The sequence below is a fragment of the Typopeltis vanoorti genome, chromosome 5, assembly GCF_054136105.1.
Source record: "Typopeltis vanoorti isolate ZY-2024b chromosome 5, IOZ_Tvanoo_1.0, whole genome shotgun sequence".
NCBI classification, from domain to species: domain Eukaryota; kingdom Metazoa; phylum Arthropoda; class Arachnida; order Uropygi; family Thelyphonidae; genus Typopeltis; species Typopeltis vanoorti.
In genome coordinates this window covers 134,430,496-134,453,431 of record NC_143553.1, presented here as the reverse complement: position 1 = coordinate 134,453,431, position 22,936 = coordinate 134,430,496, and the positions used below count along the sequence as shown (strand labels likewise).

At 36.4% G+C, this 22,936-nt stretch overlaps 1 protein-coding gene across 1 annotated transcript in view; it reads right to left on the bottom strand.

The window, feature by feature from the left end:
• LOC150106834 (uncharacterized protein CG3556-like) overlaps positions 1-22,936 on the bottom strand; it is a 126,214-nt gene that overhangs the window by 71,774 nt on the left and 31,504 nt on the right. The window contains exon 3 of the mRNA XM_090392745.1: positions 18,804-19,051. Coding sequence (XP_090248871.1) covers positions 18,804-19,051 — 248 coding nt within the window. The remainder of the gene's footprint in view (positions 1-18,803; positions 19,052-22,936) is intronic.

Sequence of the window (22,936 nt, the reverse complement as noted above, 5' to 3'; positions counted from 1 at the left end):
GAAGATGAAAGAATTTAAAATAAGAGGAGTTGTTAGGGCATGGGAGATACTTAAGAAAAAAAAATTGTTGACAGCAATGATGGACTGTATACTATGAGTGAAGAAGATAACACAAATTTGGAGTCAAATGGATGACAAAAGGAATAAAAAGAGAATTGAAGAAGAAAAAGAGATTATGGAAGGCATATAAAGAGAAAGGGTGGAGAATGGTTCATGAGGAATATAAGGCTCAGGCAAGGAAAGTGACTAGTATTGTAAGAAGAGAAAAATTAGAATAAGAGAGGAGACTAGCACTGCAATCTAAGGAGAATCCCAAGGAGTTTTTTTTTTTTTTTTGCTCTGTGGCAAGTAGGAGGAAAAACGACAGTGGACGGATTATCTTGTTGGATGGAGATGGGAATTGGGTGACCAAAGCAGATAACATAGTTAAGCTATTTAATGATCACTTTATTAGAGTGTTTCATAGAAGTGTTAGAAGTGAATGATGAGGATGTATTTGGAATATTGAGTATGCTAAATGTCAATAAGATGTGTATGTGTGTGTGTGTGTGTGTGTGTGTGTGTGGGTGGGTGGGAGGGGAAACTAGATGGAATTTAACCATGTGTTTTAAGGGAATGTGTTATGGAATTAACTGTGCCATCAACTTGGCTGTTCAATGAAAGTTTTGCAATGGTGCAGGTAACTAGAGAATGGAAGGAGGGTAAGATAGTACCGTTGCATAAGGATAGTGATAGACAGGAGGTATCAAACTATAGGTTTGTATTTCTTCTGTAGTTATAAAGATTTTGAGGAAATTGGTAAGAACTCATATACAGAATTGGACAGATGACAGTAATATTATTTATGCAGGCCAGCATGGATTTGTTAAAGGGTGCTCTTGTTTTAGTAATCTGGTTACCTTTTACAACAGAGTGACAAGAGCAGGGGATGATGGTAATATATGCACTGTCTTTTTTTTTTTTCCCCAAGTATTTGAAGGGTGCCACATGAGAAGCTGATTTTTAAGTTACACCATATGGGTTTGAATATCAGGTTAGTGGATTGGATTGGTGATAGACTGTCTGATACATATCAGAGTTGTATTTAGGGGGAGAGAATCAGGGAGTAGGAAGGTTACAAGTGGAGTTCCACAGTGTTTAGTCCTGCGACCATTACTGTCCAATCTTTATGTGAATCATATTATCACAGGCCTACAGGGAGATGTTCAGTTGTTTGCAGATGATGTGAAGCTTGGGAGAGTTATTAGTAATAGTGTTGATGTTTTGACTTTTCAAGGGGATTTGAATAAGCTGGAAAGGTGAATAAATGATGAATGGAGGATATCAGTTTAAAGCAAATAAATGTAAGGTTTTAACATTTGGGATCCACAGATGGAATGCTGAATAATAACTTTGTGGAGTTATACTGGAAGAAGTGCAGGAAGCGAGGGATCTCGGGGTGATTATTGATAGAGATTTGAAGTTCCAAGGACATACTGCAGAAGTTGTGAAGACATCGAACAGAATTGTGACAACATTGAACAGAACATTGACCAAGACAGATAAAAGCGTGCTGGTCTCATTATATAAAGCTTTGATTAGACCACATCTGGATTTCTGTGCTCAGATCTGGCCCCAAGGATTGAAGGCAATGAAAATAAGCTTGGAGAGGGTGCAGAGATAGATAAAAAAAATGATGTTAGGACTGTACAACTTTGATTATGAGGGCATGCAAATTGCAGAGTTTGGTATTTAAGCAGATATTTAAGCCATTAAAGAGTGGTAGGAGCATGGAATGCATTGTCTGAGAGGGTGGTGAATGTGCAAACTGCGGATGAGTTTAAGGAGTGGTACCATAGACTTTGTTGACCTCTCACGATGAGTCTTGTTACCCCCCTGGAGGTTAGGAAAATAATAATAATAGTAATAATTATTTAACTAATTATATGAAGAGCCAAAGGCTTCAATTCGGTGACATGAACTTATTTAAGTTAGGGATATTGCATCCCATATTGTTTCTTAGCTGAATAAGAAACTCAAAGAGTTTCATGCCGAATATAGAAACTATATAAAGTTTGGTGATTCCAAACGTAAGCAAATACCTGGATAGCAGCACCTGATCCCTTTGGTAGCGCAAACTGAGGCAACTCATAGAAAGGGTGAAGCAAGCTCCGATCACTATTCTTGGTATTTATCCATAATGTGGACTTAGTTCTTAGGAGCTGTATTACTGTTCTACATTATGAGAGAAAGTCACTACCCAGACCAGGCTCAACCTTTTCTGAGGTCTCATCAGTGAGTAGGTAGACCAAGTTTGTAGCGAACAGAACTTATATCTCTTCTATGAGAATTACCAAGAAGGTGTCCTAATAAAAATTTTTTGAGACCTTAAAAAAGGTTGAAACCGGTCTGAGTAGTGACCTTCTCTCATAGTGTAGAACAGTAATACAACTCCTAGGAGCTAAGTTCACATTATGGGTAAATACCAAGAATAGCGATCAGAGCTTGCTCCACCCTTTCTATGAGTTGCCTCAGTTTGCACTACCAAATGGGTCAGGTGCTGCTATCCAGGTATTTGCTTATGCTTGGAATCGGCAAACTTTATATAGTTTCTATATTCGGCATGAAACTCTTTGAGTTTCTTATTCGGCTAAGAAACAATATCGGATGCAATATCCCTAACTTAAGTTCATCGCCGAATTGAAGCCTTTGGCTCTTCATATAATTTGTAATTTATTAGCACACCTTCTTGGCAATTCTCATAGAAGGGATGTAAGTTCTGTTTGCTACAAATTTGGTATTAACTAGGTCTACCTACTCACTGATGAGCCCTCAAAAAAGGTTGAAACCGGTCTGGGTAGTGACCTTCTCTCATAATGTAGAACAGTAATACAGCTCCTAGGAGCTAAGTTCACATTATGGGTAAATACCAAGAATAGTGATCGGGCCTTGCTCCACCCTTTCTATGAGTTGCCTCAGTTTGCACTACCAAATGGGTCAGGTGCTGCTATTCAGGTATTTGCTTACGCTTGGAATCGCTGAACTTTATATAGTTTCTATATTTGGCATGAAACTCTTTGAGTTTCTTATTCGGCTAAGAAACAATATGGGATGCAATATCCATAACTTAAGTAATAATTATTATTATTATCCTCACTCTTTGCCTCAACTTATCATTGTCATACCTTGGCAACCTTTTCTACGACTGTCTCCTTATTCAATCTCCTTAAATCCTCCTAATATCCATCCTTACATTCTTCTTATGTTCAACCAAATCATTTGTATCTACAGCCACTAGTAACCCTCTTGCTCAATTACTTCTCATGTCCAAATCATCATTTATCTTACTCCTGGAAAACGGATATTGTAGATTCTTTCATTTACAACACCTTTAATAACAGAATTGCCATACATCTCCATTCTTGAGGCCATTTGTCACCTCTTTTTTCTCTACTTTCTTTCATTCTATCCATTTACACTCTCATTCCTTTCCATCAAGCATCTAATTGTATTACACATATTTCTCATTTCATTTCACATTCTGATTAAGTCATTTTTCAAATCTTGCATCCTTGCAATTGCACTGTCTATCACTCCTGCAGTCTCATTCCCTCTTATTCTAATGTTCCTTTCTTATGCTTCTACATTGTTGCTTACTTTCATTTCCTCATTTCTACTTTCTGTTGCTTACACAGTCTTGCTTGCTTTCATTCTGTGATTCATATATCTTTAGCACCTGCAACTATGCTAGCTTTTGTTCCATCAGTCTGTTTCGCATTCACTGATAACTTTTAGTCCAACAAAACACCATAGATCCATACCTTTTCTTGACTCCTGTTCAGCCACTCTACAAAATATATCCTCCAATTTCCCCATTTATACATGCTGCACTCATGACAATGAACCATTCTCAAAAAATCTGTGTCATTTATTCCATTTTATCTTGTTTGTACCACCATTTTGTTTTTTTGTATAATGCAAGCTTCAAAATTTAGTTGAAAAAAGTGAGCAGCAAACTCACAAATTCCTACTATTAAGCAGTCACACTAAACTATCAAAAATAAACAATGTTCTACTAAAATAAAATCAGTATTGCCAGTAAATACATAAAATAATACTTTTGCCAAAGTTCTGTTGCTTAGTGGACCTTCTTTATGAGAAGGAAAACCAACTCAAAAGTTACAAAGAAACCATCAGATTATGCTGAGGATAACTGAATATTTAAAAAGAATGTGTAAATATTTATTATATGTATAGATTCATGTTAATCATGTTAATATCAGGTGAAAAAGATTTAATATAATAAATAATGAGGATGTTCTTTATGAATCAGAATCAAAAAAATTTTTTTGAAAAATATTTCATAATATAAGATAATGGATTCATGGATTATTCTCAAGTAATTTCCCGAGCCTATTTTGGTCACCAGTCTACTGCTGATTGGAATAAAACCTGCTTACAACCTTCTTAGAAATTACCTTCAAAACAGAAAACAAATCACATACACTGGTTCAACCAGTAATAAACTTACCAGTAACCTGTGGAGCTGTTTTCTCCCATTCTATTAGACATATATATGTGATATTAATCAGCCTCCTGTCAGAAGCAAAACATTCCAATATGCAAATGATACAGGTATGGTATCTGTGTGAGCAATGGCCAAGTAAACATGCAATATGACATCAATCTGGTCATAACCTGGCTCACCATAAACTCTGTCAACCTAAACTCTAATAAGATAAAATCAATGATAAAGGCATGCTATTGATGATAGAGAAAGAGTTATGTCCATACAAAGTAGAGATGCAAGAGGGAAATAGTGCCAGTGGTTTTGAGGCAGTATGGTGTGAGATAGAGGTGAATGGAATCAAATACTTGGTTGAATGTTGTTATAGACCAGGTAATGTGGATGGTGGTGATAATGAAATGTATAATCAAATTAGCCAAGCAAATAAGAAAAGGGTGATCATTATGGGCGATTTTAATTATGGCAATATACACTGGGATGATGAGATAGCAACTGGAAGTAAAGAAAATGAGTTTCTTGAGTTTTTGAGGGATAACTACCTCAGACATTATGTAACAGAGGGCACACGAGGATTGAGGGTCTTGGATTTGGTAATCTCATCAGAGGAGTAATTATAAATGAGGTGTCAAATCATCCACCAATTTGTGAGAGTGACCATGAGGTGATTATCTTGGTGGTTGCCAGCAGTGCGAGGACCTCTGTGAGAAAAGGGTACATCTGGAACTACAAGGGGGGGGGTGATTATGAAGAGCTCAGGAGACAGCTTGCAGATGTAGCATGGAATGAGGAGTTACCTGGAAAAGAGATCAATGCAGCCTGGGGGATTTTCAAAAACTATCTAGTTGTCTAAGTGTATTCCAAGGGTGAGGAGGTTCAATAAGGTAGGTGTGAGATGGATGAATAAAGAGATTAAGCATGCAGTACAGAGAAAAAGGTCATTGTGAAGGCAACATAAGAGAAGTGAAAATAACCATTTCCATGAGGTCTACAAAGACCAGGCAAGGAGGGCGACTTGATTGGTGAGGGTAGCTAAAGAGAGGTATGAACAGCAGTTAGCTAATGAAGCCAAAAAGAATCCTAAGGAGTTCTTTCGATATGTAGCCAGCAAAAGAAAGAATGATTATGGAAGGATGACATTAATAGGAGAAAATGGTATAAAAACAGCTGTTGCAGAATGTGTGGTAGAGATACTTAATGAGCAATTCATAAAGGTCTTTCAATATTGTGAATGTGACTTCATAGAGAGATTGAGAGCAGTAGATGATGGGTAGGAGAGAGACTGACTGTAAGTGAGCAAGAGGTGTATGGGGAGTTGAGTAAACTAGATGTTAATAAGGCTGTGGGACTTGATAATATATCACCACATATTTTGAAGGAATGTGCCAGGGAGTTGACACCTGTCTTGACATATTTTTTTAATATGAGTCTTGCACTCGGTCATGTCCCTAAGGAGTTGAAGGAGGGCAAGATTGTGCCACTTCATAAAGGAGGTGATCGAATTCAAGCATCAAACTATAGGCCTATCTGTGTGTCAGGTGTTGTGGTTAAGTTGTTGGAGAAGCTTGTAAGAACTAGGATCCAGAGCTGGGTTGACAACAATGGTATTATCTTTGATGGACAGCATGGATTTGCTAAAAGGAGGTCATGTTTTAGTAAACTACTTATTTATTACAATAAAGTGACTGCTTCCTTGGACAGAGGAGAAGGATACACAGTAATATACTTAGATTTTGCAAAGGCTTTTGATAGAGTATCTCATGATAAATTGATAGTGAAACTAGAGCAGATGGGGGTTGGATATTAGATTAGTGCATTGGATTGGAGACTGGCTATCTGATAGGAATCAACAAGTTGTGTATGGGGGAGCAATATCCAGGAAAAGGAAAGTCACTAGTGGAGTGCCTCAGGGGTCTGTTTTGGGAGCCATTACTGTATAACTTGTATATTAACGATATAGGTGAAGATTTGGATGGAGATATTCAGTTGTTTGCAGAAGATGCAAAGTTGGGACGAACCATGAAGAGTAGTGAAGATGTTGTGGCCTTACAAGAAGACTTGAATAAATTGAGTGATTGGGCATGGAAATGGAGATGTGAGTTCAATGTTTCAAAATGTAAGGTTTTAAAATTTGGAAAACAAAGATGGGATGCAGAATTTATGCTTTTGAGGATATATGGTTGGAGTTGGAAGAAATAAGCGATCTGGGGATGATAGTGGATAAGGATCTGAAATTTAGGGTACACATAGTCAAAATTGTGAAGACAACACAAAGGCTTCTGGGAATGATGCGGAGGACACTGACGTGTAGAAGTAGGGAGATTCTTGTTCTGTTGTATAAGGCTTTGATTAGGCCACACATTGACTATTTTGCCCAGATTTGGTCAACAGGTTTTCAGAAGGATGAAGAGATGTTGGAAAGGGTCCAAAGGTGACTGACTTTCTGACCTCTGGAATGTTGAGTATGAGGAAAGATTGAGAAGATGTAATTTGCAGAGTCTGGTGGACAGGAGGAAGAGGGGGAGATATGATAGAGACCTACAAGTTGGTAATTGGTGTTGCAGGATCAATGCCGGAGAAGTTCTACAGAAAATAGTGGGAGATTGGGGGAGAACCAGAGGTCATCTCTGGAAACTGTATAAAGAGGGTGTGAGTAGGGTAGTGAGGGGACAGGTTTTTTTCGTGCAGAGTTGTAAATGATTGGAATGCCTTACCTGAGAGTGTGGTGTCTGCAAGGAGTTTGAATGTGTTCAAGGCACAGTATGATGAGCTGTGTGTGTGATAAAAAGACCTCCCAGATGAGCCTTTAACTCCATGAGGTCTTGGGGTAGTAATAATAATAATAATATCCAGAAACCAGGTGAGCCAGCCAGTTGAAACAATATGGTACCTTGGAATTTACCTTGATGCAGATATGAACTGGAAATAACCACATAAATCACCTACAAAACATATTCCAGATAATGGCAAATAAGTATACAGGCGAAAAATCTATATCTGTTTTCATCTAATGCCTTGTATATTATGTGCAGATTGTGCAGGAATGGTGTGGAGTTTGTCGATTTGTGGAGTCAGTTTGATGGAAGGAAGATTATATTATATTATATATTGTAAATGATTGGAATGCCTTGCCTGAGAGTGTGGTGTCTGCAAGGAGTTTGAATGTGTCCAAGGCATGGTATGATGAACTGTGTGTCCAGTGGGTCCAGGCAACATAGAAGGTAAGTGGGAGAGTGATCACATGATGTCAAATGTAACACTGCAGTTTCTTAACTTTAGTGGGATAAGTAACATAAAGTATAAGGAGGGTTGCAGAATGAAGGGGGTGTTGCAATTTATGTATACTAATGCCAGACATATATTCAGAATAAGGTTGAGGAGTTTTATGGCATTAGTTCAACTTCACCAAATGTTATAGGCATTAGTGAGATTTGGCTGACTGAGGATGATATAGTTATAGAAAGAGAATGCAAAAGATACAGTATCTTCAGAAAGGACAGAAGGAACAGGATATGGGGGAGGAGGAAGGATTTTACTTTTTTTTTTTCATTTTTTTCATATGCGTATCAAGGATTTAGGCCTAGTATGGCCTGTTCCGCCTTAGAAGTCATCGTTGAATCGTTTAAGAGGACGTCCTGGTTTTCTTTTTCCTAATGGCTTGTACTTTAAGGCTTGTTTTGGTAATCTTTCTGTTTTCATTCTTTGAACATGTTCCATCCATCTATGTTTATATTTTTTAATTTTTTCAATTACTGGTTCTTGGTTTAATTCTTTCATAATATCTTCGTTTCTTTTGTGATCAAATAGGGTATACTTTGCAGTTTTTCTCATAAACTTCATTTCTGCTGTTGTTAATCTTTGTCTTTTTGTTTTATTGTCCAGATTTTGCTTCCATACATTAATACCGGTAGGGCTAATGTATTGTATACTTTTAGCCTGGTTTGTTTTTGAACTAGGTTTGGTTTAAATATAGAGTTAATTACTCCTGTTATTTTTAAATATTTTGCAATTTTTATGTTTATATCTTTTTCATTTTCATAAGTGATCATACATCCTAGGTAGTTAAATGAATTCACCTGTTCTAAGATCTTGTTATCTAATACTATTTTAGTTCTTGCTGGATCTTGTCCTTTAAAGGCCATAGTTTTTGATTTTTCCATTGATATTATCATACCATAATCTTTGGATATCTCATTTAGATTTAAAATAGCTTTCTGTAAGTTATCTTCAGAATTTGTAATTATTATTTGGTCATCTGCAAAGAGGAGAGTGTTTAAGTTAACTGTAGGTGAAAGTTTAATTCCTTGATGTAAATTTTTACTCCATTTTATGAGGTTAAAAAGAGTTGCTGAGAGGGGACATCCCTGTCGGACCCCTTGGTTTATCTCTCTTGTATATGATAGCTCATGATTTAATCTTATTTGTATTTGATTATTTTCATATATACTTGTGACAGCTTTTAGGATATTATTTGGTATTTGTCTTTCTTTTAATATGTTAAATAATATGTTTCTTTTAACTTTGTCAAATGCTTTTTCAAAGTCAATAAATGCAATATGTGTTTCTAAATTATATTCTCTTCTTTTCTCTATTATTAATTTTAGGCAGAAGGCTGGGTCTATACATGATCGTCCTTTTCTAAATCCATTTTGTACCTCTAGAATAAAGTTTTCGGAATATTTCATTAGTTTGTATTTAAGATTCTGCTGTATATTTTGTAACATGAATTTAGTATACTGATACCTCTATAGTTTTTAGGGTCATCTCTATTACCTTTCTTAAAGATAGGAATCACAATTGCTTTTTTCCATTCTATTGGGGGGATACCAGTTGAGTAAATTTTATTTAAAAATAATAAGAGTCTTCCTTTGCATCTTGTTCCTGCGTATTTATATAGTTCTGAACCTAGCTTATCTTCTCCAGGTGATTTTCCGTTTCTTGTTTCTTTCAGGCTGATTTCTAATTCTTCTTCAGTTATTTCCTTTTCATTTTCGTTAATTGTTTGCCAGTTGTCTTTTTTAAAATATTTGTCTGTCCACAGTTCTGTGTAGTAATTTAGAAATTCTTCTAATTTCAATTCAGTGTTTAATTTTATGTTTTCTTTGATATCTGCATTTAGGTGTTTCAAAATCTTTTACTAATGATAACAAATGAATTAAAGCCAAGAAAAGGAAATACATCACAGGAACAGGGATTTAGAGGTCAGTTCTTGAAGCTATTCATGTGAGATAGAAGCCAGCAGGACTAAATATGTAATTTGTTGCTGCTATAATCTAGAGGGATATAATAGAGAATGTAGATAGCATACATTCACAAATTAGCATGATAAGTATAGGTCAAGTAATTATTATGGGAGATTTCAACTATGGGGACATAGATTGGGAGGAGGAATGGTCACAGGCAGGGAAGGAAATGGAATTTATATAGCTACACAGAGATAATTACCTGAGGCAGCATGTAATGGAGGGAACACGAGGTTCAAGAGCATTGGATCTGATCATTGCATCAAAGAACTTAACTCATCAATATAGCTATACTACCTCCACTTGGAGAAATTGATCATGTTGTCCTCACCTGGAAGATTCCAGACATGTAGAATTTTCTGTTAAGAATAATATATGCTGACTTACAAACCAAGTGATTATGACAAGCTGAAAAGTCCGTTTTCAGAAGAGCCATGGTATAAGAATTTGGAGGGAAGAGATGGTGGTGCATGGGATGTAGTAAAAGGGTATTTGAAAAAAGCAGTATCTGAATGTCTGATTGTATACCTAGAGTCAGAAGGATAAATTAGGTAGGAGTTAGATGGATGAATTGCTTCATTAAGCAGGACTTACACACAAAGAAAAGGTGTAGAGGAATTATAAAGAAAAATGTTATCAGCATGACCATGAGCAGCATAAGACAGGCAAGAAGGGTGACCAGTATGGTAAGGCCAAAGCTAAGCTATGGAGGAAAGCTAGTTGATGAAGTCAAAAGAAATCATAAAGAGTTCTTTTGCTAAGTGGCAAGTAAAAGGAGGAATGACTATGGAAGGATGACTTTAAAAAGTGCTGATGGTGGAGAGGTAACAGAACCAAACCAAATAGGTGAATTACTGAGTGAGAATTTTGCATGGTTGGTGGTGACATTGCAATGCATTGTGTGACATTAACTGATAGGAGAATAGAGATTGAAGAAAGGGAAGTGCTTAAAATATTGCAGAATTTCGATGTGAACACAGCCATGGAATTAGATGGCATATTGACTCATACATTACGAGAATGTGCAAGTGAATTATCATCTAGTCTAGTCAAACTATTTAATTTAAGCCTCGGTACTGGGAAGAGCCAATGGAGACAGAAAAAAGGGCAGAATAGTCCCAATGCATTATTATTATTATTATTAACATCTGACCTCCATTAAGTCAGAGACTCATCGTGAGAGATACACACTATTGCACACAATGCTCATCCAATGCTTTAAACCGATTCAATGTGTCTGCATTCACAACACACACACTCAGGCAATGCATTCCACTCATGAGCAGGAGGTATTTGAAAAAATAAAAGATTATTTATTTGAGGTATTTGAAGAAATAAAAGATTATTTATTTCTTCAAATACCTCCTACTCACTCACAATTAAGCCATCCTCTCCTATGTCCTCTACACTTACGTTCCTCATGATTCCACCTTGATTAGGATGAAACATCCTTATAAATTGATCATTGAATACCTCAACAATGTTGAGGCACCAGTTATCATTCTACCATTTTCATCCATTAACATCATCTTACCATGATCATTCTTCCTTCTACTTACCACAAATACAAAAATCTTTCTTCAGGTTTTCTTCACCTCATGCATCATAGGCCAATCAGAATCTCAGGAGCAGTGATTAAGGTATTGGAGAAATTGGTGAAAATTCGAATTCAGTATTGGGTGGATAGAAATATGATACTCTATAAGGGACAACTTGGTTTTGTTAAGAGAGGTCTGGCCTTAGTAATGTGCTTATTCTTTATATTCAAGTGACAATGGATTTGGATAAGAGAAATGGCTACTCAGTGATATTGCTAGACTTTTCAAAGCATTTGACAAGATTCTATATAGAATCCGATTTCATAAATTGGAGCAAATGGGGATGGATATGAATCTGGTGACTCTCTCAAAACACACATTGATATATCATGCAAGTCCTATAGTATTAACATCAAGTTTGCTCAATTCTCCGTATACTCCAGCTCACTCACCATCAGTCCCTTCAACATCCTTCCCACTGCACTCAAGTTCTGCACAATGTCATATTCATAAGGATGAAATACCTTTATCAATTGGTCATTTAATATCTCAGCTATATCCTCAGTAGTGGTTTTTACTTTCTACTATTTTCACATAGAAATATCAACCCTCCACAATCATCCTTTTTTCTATTCGCCACATATTAAAAGAACTCCCTGAGATTTTTTTGGTCTCATTAGCTAACTCAGTATTTCTCAACGTTTTTTGGATCATGCCCCACCTCAATGCCTCAAAGATTTTGATGCCCCACCTTAACGCTGATAGTTGAGTATATCAGTAATGAGGTGACGAATGCAACATATTTTCTAATTGCCCCCAAAACATTCAAATTTTCTCCCCTGTGGAGCGTATGCCCCATGTTAAAAAACACTGAGCTAACTACTGCTCATACTTCACTTTTATTATCCTTACCAAACAAGTCACCATCCTTGCCTTCTCTCTGTACCCTCATGCAACAGATTATCACTGCTTGTTATGCCTCCATAATGCCTTCTTCCAGAGTGTATGCCTCACCTTTCATTCATCCATTTCACACCTATTTTATTTAATTTTCTGATCCATAGAATACATTCAACCATTACTTCAGCCATATGGTTTTGGGAACAAACAAGATGATACCAACATTATTTGTGCCACAATGACAGCACATAAAACAGGCTACCCAATTATGGATGAATGATTTAAGTGGACATAAGGAGGATGTGAGGATGAATATCAGGAGGCTCTTGAGAAGAGTGAAAGATAACAGTGCAGTAGGCAAGGTTGTGAGTGTGATGCCGAGGTATGACGATGATGAGATGCGATGGAGAGCCAAAATCATGAATGATATGCTAGCGAAGATGTGTGAGGAGAAGGGAGTGCAGTTTGTGGATGTATGGCATTTATTTGAAGGAAGAATGAAATTACACAGGCATGATGGGTTACATTTAAATGGCTTTGGAGTGATTGTACTAGAGAAAGTGTTGCTGGATGGAAGTACAGTGTGTGAAAGTAGAGTGTGTAATGCATGCAAGAGATCAGAAGAAAGATATGAAATGAAAAATCAGGAGATTGGTACTGAAGAGATAGAAGTGCTTGGCAGTAGAAACAGTAGTAGCATGAGAGATGAAGAGAGAACAGGAATGCAAGAAGAATAGGGAAATGGGGGAAAGCTTGGGTGGACAGGGAGACATGACATAGGAAGCGTGGAGATTGAGAGTGGCAGTGAATGTGTGTATGAAGATGGAGTATATTGCAATGCAGGTGAGGAAGTTGAGACTGAGAAGATATATGCAGTAAGAGGTGATAAAGGTGACTGGGCAGGTGTGGTAGGGAAATCATAACCAACACATGGCATGGATAGGACTGGTTACAGACCTAAAAATGAACTGCTGTGTTTGTTTACAAATGCCAGAAGTATCAGAAATAAGAGGGATGAAATCGTTTCAATGATTGAGTTTATTCACTCAAAAATCATTGGAAAAAGTGAAACATGGTAGAATGAAGATGATATCATAACAGGAATAGAAATGAAAGAATACAGTATTTTTTTGTGAGATGGAAAGAGGAAGAAGGGAGGGGAAGTGGTGCTGGTGATAGCAGGGGAATTAAATCCACATAAGGTAGACATGAAAAAGAGAAATAGTGGCAATGATTATGAGGCAGTGTGGTGTAACGTGAAGGTTGAGAGGAAGACATATTTAGTTGAGTGTTGCTATAGGCCTGGGAATGTGGAAGGTGGTGATGAAGAAATGAATAAACAACTTCGATTAGTGAACAAAGAAAGATTAATTATTATTATGGTTGATTTTAATTCTAGCAGTATAGATTGGAATAAAGAGATAGCATTAGGGAATACAGAAAATGAATTTCTTGAGAGAGATATCTATCTCAGGCAGCACATAAAAGAGGATGTGTAAGAATCGAAACATTTCATCAGAGGATGTAATTGTGAGAGGGGTTTCACATTTTCCTCCAGTTGGTGAAAGCGATCAAGAAATTACCACCTGTTTTGGGGCTAGTTGTGAGAAATTGTGAAAAAAGGATGTATGTGGAATTATAAGGCTGGTGATTATGACCAGCTTAGGAGACATGCAGCTATAACATGGAATGACGAGTTGAGCGGTAAGGAAATAAATGCTGCATGGGAACTGACAAAGAAATACATTAGAGCATAAATGTGTGAATGTATTCTGAAGGCCAAAAGGCTGAATAAAGTTGGTGTAAAATGGATGAATGTGGAGCTTAAGCATGAAATCTGGAAAAAGAAGGTACTCTGGAGGCATAAGATGAATAATGGTAATAATCAGTTACATGAAAAGTATAAAGAACAAGTGAGGAGAGTGACTCAGTTAGTAAGAAAAATAAAAGTTAGAGTATGAGCAGAAATTGACAAATCAGGGGAAAAAAAAATTAGTGTAAGACTATTACACTTTTTTTATATATAATCTTTGTCAAGTAGCTTTATTTTTATCCTGCTACATGTTTTGCCATTTTTTTCTATTGGCATCCTCAGGGAATACAAACTAGTAAGCTAAAATGAAGGTTACAGACTAGGTTATAACTGATGGTTCTAATTCATACAAAAAATTGGTATTGTGTGTGACAATGTGCGTGTCTCGTTAACGTTATTTATTCGTTATGGTTCATGATGTAATTGTTATGAAAGTTCATTTCTTTGATGTTTAATGATCTGATAAAAGTTTTCCAAATTTCTGGTAAAATTAAACCTTGATTCTTGTTTAGGTTTTCAGTTTTACTGGCGACTGTAGCTGCTTCTTTAAAGGTTCTTGAATGGTAGTTATCTTCTATGTATGGCATAAGGCTCTTATCCCACTCAATGTGATGGTTAGTAGAGGCAAAGTGGTATGAAAGGTCTGAAATGTTTTGTCTGTTATTTCTGACATATCCTATGTGTTCTTTCTTTCTCGTTTCAAAGCTTCTAGAGGTCTGACCTACGTTACTAATACCACATGAGTGAGGTATATTATATACTCCAGAGTACTTGTAGAATGGGTGAGGATCTTTTGGTGATCTTAAAAATTTCTGAATAGTGTTGATTGGTTTGAATGCCACTCTGATCTTATGTGGTTTTAAAAGGTTAGCTAATTTTTTGGAAAGGTTGCTGACAAAAGGAATCATAATTGTACTGATGTATTGGACGTCATCACGTTGTCGATGTGGTATATCAGTAAAGAGAATCTTGTTGTAGAGTCTTTTTGGGTAACCATTTAAAGAAAGTTCTCTGGATATTGTGGTTAATTCCGTTAGTAGGCCATCCTTGTCTGTTGTATACTGTATAGCTCTTTTCTTGAGACTATGGATAATGCTAAGTTTCTGAGCTATGTGATGAGCTGAGTTGAAATGGAGGTAACGTCCAGTATTTGTAGGTTTTCTGTATACAGATAGGTTGATACTATTATTGGTTTGTTTCTTTATTAAAATGTCCAGGAATGGCAGTTTTTTATCTTTTTCCATTTCTAATGTGAATTTGATGGTATTGTGGAAACTATTGATTTGGTTGAGGTAATTCATTAGTTCTTCTGTCGTATGATCCCAAATGATAAAGATGTCATCTACATATCTGTACCAAACTTTCGGTTTTGGAATGATCTGGGTTAAGATTTTTTTCTCTAGATCTTCCATGAATAAGTCAGCAAAAGGGGGTGAGAGGGGGCTACCCATAGCTAATCCAGTGAGTTGTTTGTAGATCGTTTTTTGCCAAATAAAATAGAAGTTAAACAGTGATTGAACAAAGTAGTGATGTTTCTTGGGAACAAGTTGTCTAAGATGTTGATGACTTCAACCACTGGAATGTTAGTAAACAGAGATATAATGTCCAGGCTTGCTAGTATATCCTCTTCAAAAATAGGGATGTTTTTTATTTTATCTATAAAATGTTTTGATTTTTTAATATAAGTATCCGAGACGTGAATGTGTTGTTGTAAAATCTTCGCAAGATACTTGGACAGTTGGTAAGTGGGAGAATAGATTCCATCAACTATTGGACGTAACGGTATACCTTCTTTATGAATTTTTGGAAGGCCATACAATCTAGGAGTTAGTGGGTGCATTGATTTTAGCTTTTTTATAATTTCTATAGGACAGTTATTCATTCCACGTAATAATTCATTGGTGTCATTATGGTTTTATGTGGTAGGATCGCTACTGAGAACTTCATATACAGACCTGTCAGATAATAGATTTTTAATTTTTTCTTCATAATCTGAAGTATTTAATATAACTGTATTATTACCTTTGTCGGCTTTGAGTATGATGATATCTTTATTATTCCTTAATTTGAGAAGCGTTCTTTTTTCCATTTGGTTAGAGTTGGTGTTAGGAGATCTTGGCGGAGCTGAAAGGATTATGCTGCTTTTTAATCGTAAGTCATTAGCTATTGGAAGTGGTAGTAATGAGAAGGCTTTTTCTAAGTTGCAGATGAACTCTATTTTAAGAATGACAGTGGGTTTTAAAGCAAAATTGAATCCTTTTTTGAGGATAGAGATCTCAGGTTTACTTAAAACGTGTTTAGATAGGTTAATTATCACTTGGTTATCTGGTAGAGACGGTTTGCAGTTGCCATGATTATCATACAGCATATTGAATTTATCAATTTGTGTCTTTTTGCTGTGATTAAATGTTTAATAATTTGATAAATTTTTGATAAGTTTATTGATAAATTCAATATGCTGTATGATAATCATGGCAACTGCAAACCATCTCTACCAGATAACCAACAGGAGAGGATAGCTTAATTGTGAATGAACAGGAGGTATTTGAGGAAATTAAAAAAACCTTGATGTCAATAAGGCAATGGGATTTGATGACATATCACCACATGTCTTAAGGGAATGTTCCAGGGAATTGACAGTAGCATTCGCGTGCCTGTTTAATAAAAGTTTTGCAACAGCACAAGTTCCAAGAGAGTGGAAGGAGGGTAAAATTGTTCCACTCCATAAAGGTGGTGATAAGGCTGTAGCTTCAAATTATAGGCCGGTATGTATATCTAGAGTTGTGGTGAAAGTACTTTCTCCAGTACTTTCATATCAGGTTGATATGAATGTACTGGAGAAACTGATGAGAGGTAGGACACAGAAATGAGTTGATAACAGAACTATTCTTTGTGGTTATCAGCAAGTGTTTGTTAAAGGGAGATGATGTTTCACTAACTTACTTATGTACTAAAACAATGTGACAAATACCTTGGACAGGGGAGATGCATATACAATGGTGTACTTGGATTTTGCAAACGCTTTTGATAGACTGCCTCACGACAAGCTGTTAAATAAATTGAAACAGATGGGATTGGATAACAGGCTTCAGAGTTGGATCAGTGACTGGCTGTCAGATAAGAATCAGAAAGTCGTATATATATGGGTTAAGTATCCCAAAAGACAAACAGCAAGGTCAATAGTGGTGTAGAGCAGGGATCAGTTTTGGGACATTGTTGTTCAATTTTTATGTTAATGATATTGGGATGGGTTTAACTAGTGATATGCAGCTGTTTACAGATGATGCAAAACTGGGGAGAGCAATGCAGATTCAAGCAGATGTTAAAGGAAGTAGAGGAGATTAGAGATCCTGGAGTGATGGTGGACAAGGACTTGAAATTCAGGGTCCACATTGCACAAATTGTGAAAACATCACATCGGTTAATGGCAATCATGCGGAGGACCCTGACATGCTCATGCATGTCAGGGTCCTCCGCATGGATGAGCAAAGAGAGGTTACGATGTCACTATATAAGGCCTTGATCAGGCCTCGTGGATTATTGTGCACAGATTTGGTTGTCAGGTTTTCATGGGAAGGATCTAGAGGAGATTCACAAAGGTGGTCAGTGGTGTTTGGAATGTGGAGTATGAGGACAGATTGAGAGAATGTAACTTGCAGGACCTTGTGAATAGGAGGAGGAAGGGGATGGATATGTTTGAGACATATAAGCTAGTCAGGGGTTGTTATCAGGTTGATATGAAGACATTTTTCATAAAATGGGAGAGGGGGAGGTAGAACAAGACGGCATTGCTGGAAACCGCATAAGGAGGGTGTGAGGTGAGGAGTGAGGAGCAGGTTCTTTGCATGGAGAATGATTGGTGAGTGGAATACATTGCCTGAGTGTGTTGTGAATGTAGACACGCTGAATCAGTTTAAAGCATGGTTGGATGAGCATTGAGTGCAATAGTGTGTACCTTGCACAATGAGCCTCTGACTTCATGGAGGTCAGATGTTAATAATAATAATAATAATAATTATTATTATTATTATCATCACAGTATCTCCATGGATGTTAAGAGAATCATTGCAGGAGGTCTGCTCTAGGTCTCACTATCCTGCCTTAAAGTTATTCAGTATCTGTATACCAACCCCACTCTCAGGCACTGCACTGTACTTCATTCATCCATCATTCTCTATCCAAAAAACCTACTTCCTACTGTCTAGCAATACCTTGGGCAATTTCCTGCAATGAGATTTTGTCCTTGTCTTTTCCCTTTGTCCTGTTATTATTATTTGAGGGAAGATAGTATATATAAATGAAAAGAAGTTGGCATCTATATAGAGTTACAAAATGTGTGCATTATGCAGGGATGGAATCGGAAATTTTGAGCCTGAAAGCTATGTTTATTTAAGAAGCTCCAAAATTTTTAGTAATGCTGCATTAAAATAATTCCTTTAATTTTCAAGGGCAATCTCAATTTTGCTCTTGAAAATTTTTGAATTCATGCAAATCACTTTTCTTGTAGCACTTTTTTGTGGTTCATTTTGATACAATTTAATTTATCATCCAATTCAAATAAAACTTCAAATTAAATTCTTTTTTTTTTTTTTTTTAGGAAACACCTCACTACTTAAACACCTCCTGTATAAGTCCAGGCAGTGATTGTACATAACATGAGAAAATTCTGAAGGTGTTAATTTTATTACACTTTTTAAGTGACATTATCTCATAAAATAAATTGAAATAATTTGTAAAGTGATATTAAATATACAAAACGTTTTATTTGATTTATCTCATTCAAAGATATGACAGAAATTTTTTACCTTTAGTTTCATTCTGATTTTTCAAAATGCTATGGAGATGCTGAATTTGGTCTTTGGAGAGTTGGTAACCAACACTACATAGTGTTAAAGAGAGAAAAGCATATTCATATTCTGAGGTAATCTGAAAGTATTTTGTTCTGGAGATCAAATTAATTCCATGGAAATTATGTGGCTGCTGACATATGCTTCTGAGGGCAGCAATATATTCAGCCATTTGAAGAGCACTTGCAGTTTTGTCATAACAATGCCTTTTGAATAGAACAAAATAAAACTGAATAGAAAATGTTTAAATACGTATACTACATAATGAATACTACAGTCCTACTGAAATAACATCATAACACTGAATGCATACTTTAGATATAAATAATATGCATGTTTTAGTAAAATTTGGATTAAATGAACTGGAAAGCAATTCTTAAAATTTTTTAGAAGTTCCTTTTAATATCTAAATAATAATAATAATAATAATAATAATGATGATGATGATGATATCATCTTATCTCATCTTGGCTAAGTGCCTTGACTTCATATAAAACTAATTAATGTTATGATAGGGCTAATTCTAGTTATATAACCTTCTATTTCTTTTAATTGCCTATCTTCCCTGTCTAGCTTTTCAGCTTTGCAGGACAGAAAACTCACCACTGTATAAGATAGGCTAACTCACTTCCAATTGAAAAGCTGTTATGAAGCATCCATGCATTCTAGATCAAAATAGAACATGGATCTTATATAGAGGTTTTTCACTTGCCACCACTCATTTCCAATGCATTCCACTCACTAACTCACCATGCAAAGAACATGCTCCTTACTCCAAAGAAAATGCTGTACATTACTAATTAAACCCATCCCAATAGCATTAACATACAAAATGAAGAACAATGGTCCGAAAAAATGACCCCTGCATCACACCACTAGTGACCTTCCTGTTTCAGGATACTGCATCCCATATACAACTTTCTGATACCTATCTGACAGCCAGTCATGGATTCATCTCAGAAGTCTGTTATCCAATACCATCTAATTCAATTTATTTAATAGCTTGTCATGTAGGAGCCTATCCAAAGCTTTTGAAAAATCCAAGTATGCCACTGAATATGCATCTCCCCTGTCCAAGATATTTGTCACCTTGTTATAGTACATAAGTAAGATAGTAAAAATGGATCTACCCTTAACAAACCCATGCATTTAACTACAAAGAATACTACTGTTTTCATCCCATTTCTATATCCTACCTCTCACCAATCTCTCTAATACTTTCAACACAACTCCAGATATACAGATTGGTCTATAATTTGGAAGCCACAGCCTTAACACCACCTTTATGGAGTGGAACAATTTTACCTTCCTTCAACTCGCTTGGAACCTGTGCTGTTGTAAGACTGTTATTAAACAAAAATGCCAATGCTACTACCAATTCCCCGGAACATTATCTTAAGATACATGGTGATATCATCAAATCCTATCATTTCCTCAAATACCTCACTCATAATTAAGCCATCCTCTCCTATGTCCTCTATGCTTAAGTTCCTTATGATTCCACCCTGATCAGGATGAAACACCCTTATAAATTGATCATTGAATACCTCAACAATGTTGAGGCACCAGTTATCATTCTACCACTTTCATCCATTAACATCATCTTACCATGATCATTCTTCCTTCTACTTGCCTCATATTTAAAAAAATTTTCTAGGTTTTTTTCTTTCCCCGATATGTCAATTTTTGCTCATAGTCTACTTTAGTTTTCCTTACTAACTGAGTCACGGTTACAGGAAAATTCATCAAAAGACAATTCGTCGAAAATGCAATTCATCGAAAAGCAATTCACCAAAAATTTTAAATTTTCGATAATGTTATGGTAAAAGTAATCCATTTAGAGCAAAAACTGAACAATGCAGACAGCTTCTTGTACCAACAACTTCTACTAAGTCCGTTAAGTCAGAGTTTTTGTAATACAGTACATAATTTGGACACATTATTTGTTTGTCGCCCCGAATATAGCTGAACTGCAAACTGGAACGGTCGACATTTTCTTGTAAACGTTTCAAATAGCGAATCCGAGTAAAATTCATCCCATAATAATTGCTGTGTTGAAGTCACATATTACTACTAGCAACAATAATAATGAAGCCCACATGGTTCAGTCGGTAAAAACGAAGCCATTTAGTTAGAAAGACCTGGGTAGTTGGATTCCATTTATGCATAATTTTTATCAGTCCTGTTCAGCTAAAGGTAAGTTAGCAGGCATAATATGGATGCAGCTGGGCTTTTCTTCTGGAAACAGGCAAATCAGTACCATGAACAGACATGAAACAGTTATCGGACAAGAAAGACTATAAGAACCATATTGTTCTAGAATTTTTCTCTATTAAAGTAGCATTGTAATCTCCTTATTCACTGTTCAGGTTTTGTTCTGAATGGATCAATTTTCTCATAACATTTTCGAAAATTTTAAATTTTCAGTGAACTGTTTTTTCAATGAATTGCATTTGCGACGAACTGTCGTTCGATGAATTGCCTTTTCAATGAATTGTCTTTCCGATGAACTCTCCGGATACCCTGAGTCACTCTCCTGGCTTGTTCTTTATACTCTTCATGTAACTGATCATTACCATTAATCATCTTATACTGCCTCCCAAGTACCTTCTTTTTCCAGATTTCATGCATAAGCTCCACATTCATTCATTCATTTTAAACCTACTTTATTCAGCCCTTTGGCCTTTAGAATACATTCACACATTTATGATGTAATGTATTTCTTTGTCAGTTCCAATGCAGCATTTATTTCCTTATCGCTCAATTCCTCATTCCATGTAATAGCTCGAAGATGTCTCCTACGCTTGCCATAATCACCAGCCTTATAAATCCACATGTATCCTTTCCCCATAGAACTCCACATATTGCTAGCTATAATCCAAGTGATCACCATCACCAACTGGAGGAAAGGAGAAACCCCACTCGCAATTACATACTCTGGTGATATGATCAGATCCAGAACTCTCAATCCTCTTGTGCCCTCCTTTACATGCTGCCTGAGATAGTTATCTCTCACAAACTCAAGAAATTCATTTTCCTTATTCCCAAATGCTATTTCTTTATTCCAATCTACACGAGCAATGTATAACTGCATACCAAGGGTTATCTGAGTAACTAGAGTAGAAGTGAAATGGAGGAACAGTGAAATCAAGCAAGCTGTATTGGAAAAGAAAAAGGTATGGAGGAGGTACAAGACAGTTGGTGGTGACTGGATCCATGAAGAGTATAAAGTGCAGACTAGGAAGGTGACAAGCATGATAAAAAAAGAAAAGGTGGAGGAGATTGGCTGGCCAGGCCAAGGTTAACTCAAGGGAAGTTTTCTGCTATATGGAAAGCAAGAGAAAGAATAATTATGGCAGGTTGACACTAGTGGATAGTTACGGCAGCAGAATAACAGTTGCAAAGGATATAGTAGAATTACTAAACAAGCACTTCATCAGAGTATATCATGCCAGTGTAAACGAAGAAGTTCTATATATAGAAGGAAGGCAAGCATTAGGAGAATTGGAAGTGAAAGAATCCAAGGTGTATCAGGTAGTGATTGGGCTGAATGTTAATAAGGCTGTCAGAATGGTTGACATATCACCCCTTATTCTCAAAGAATATGCACAACAGTTGGCTATGCCCTTGACTTAGTTATTTAATGAAACTCTTGCAGTGGGTAGGGTTCAGTAAGGAGTGGAAAGAAGACAAAATAGTACCACTCCACAAGCATCGTTCTAGGGCAGAAGTTTCCAATTATAGACGAGTCTGTATAACTGCATGGTCAAGGAATAGAATACAGGATTGGGTTGATGGACATGCATTCTTTATTTTGGTCGGCATGGATTTGTAAAACGGTGGGTCCCGTTTTAGATTTACTTCCATTTTATGGTAAGGTAGAATCATATACACTGATATATTCTTGGACATTGAAAAAGCATTTGATAGATTACCACATGATATGTTGGTGTACAAGCTGCAGAGGATGGGAATATATAGTATATTGATTAGATGGATTGGAGAATGGCTCATTGAGCGATATCAGCAAGTTGTGTGTGATGGGGCAGTGTCGCAAACAAGGCAGTTAACCAGTGGCATATCCCAGGGAT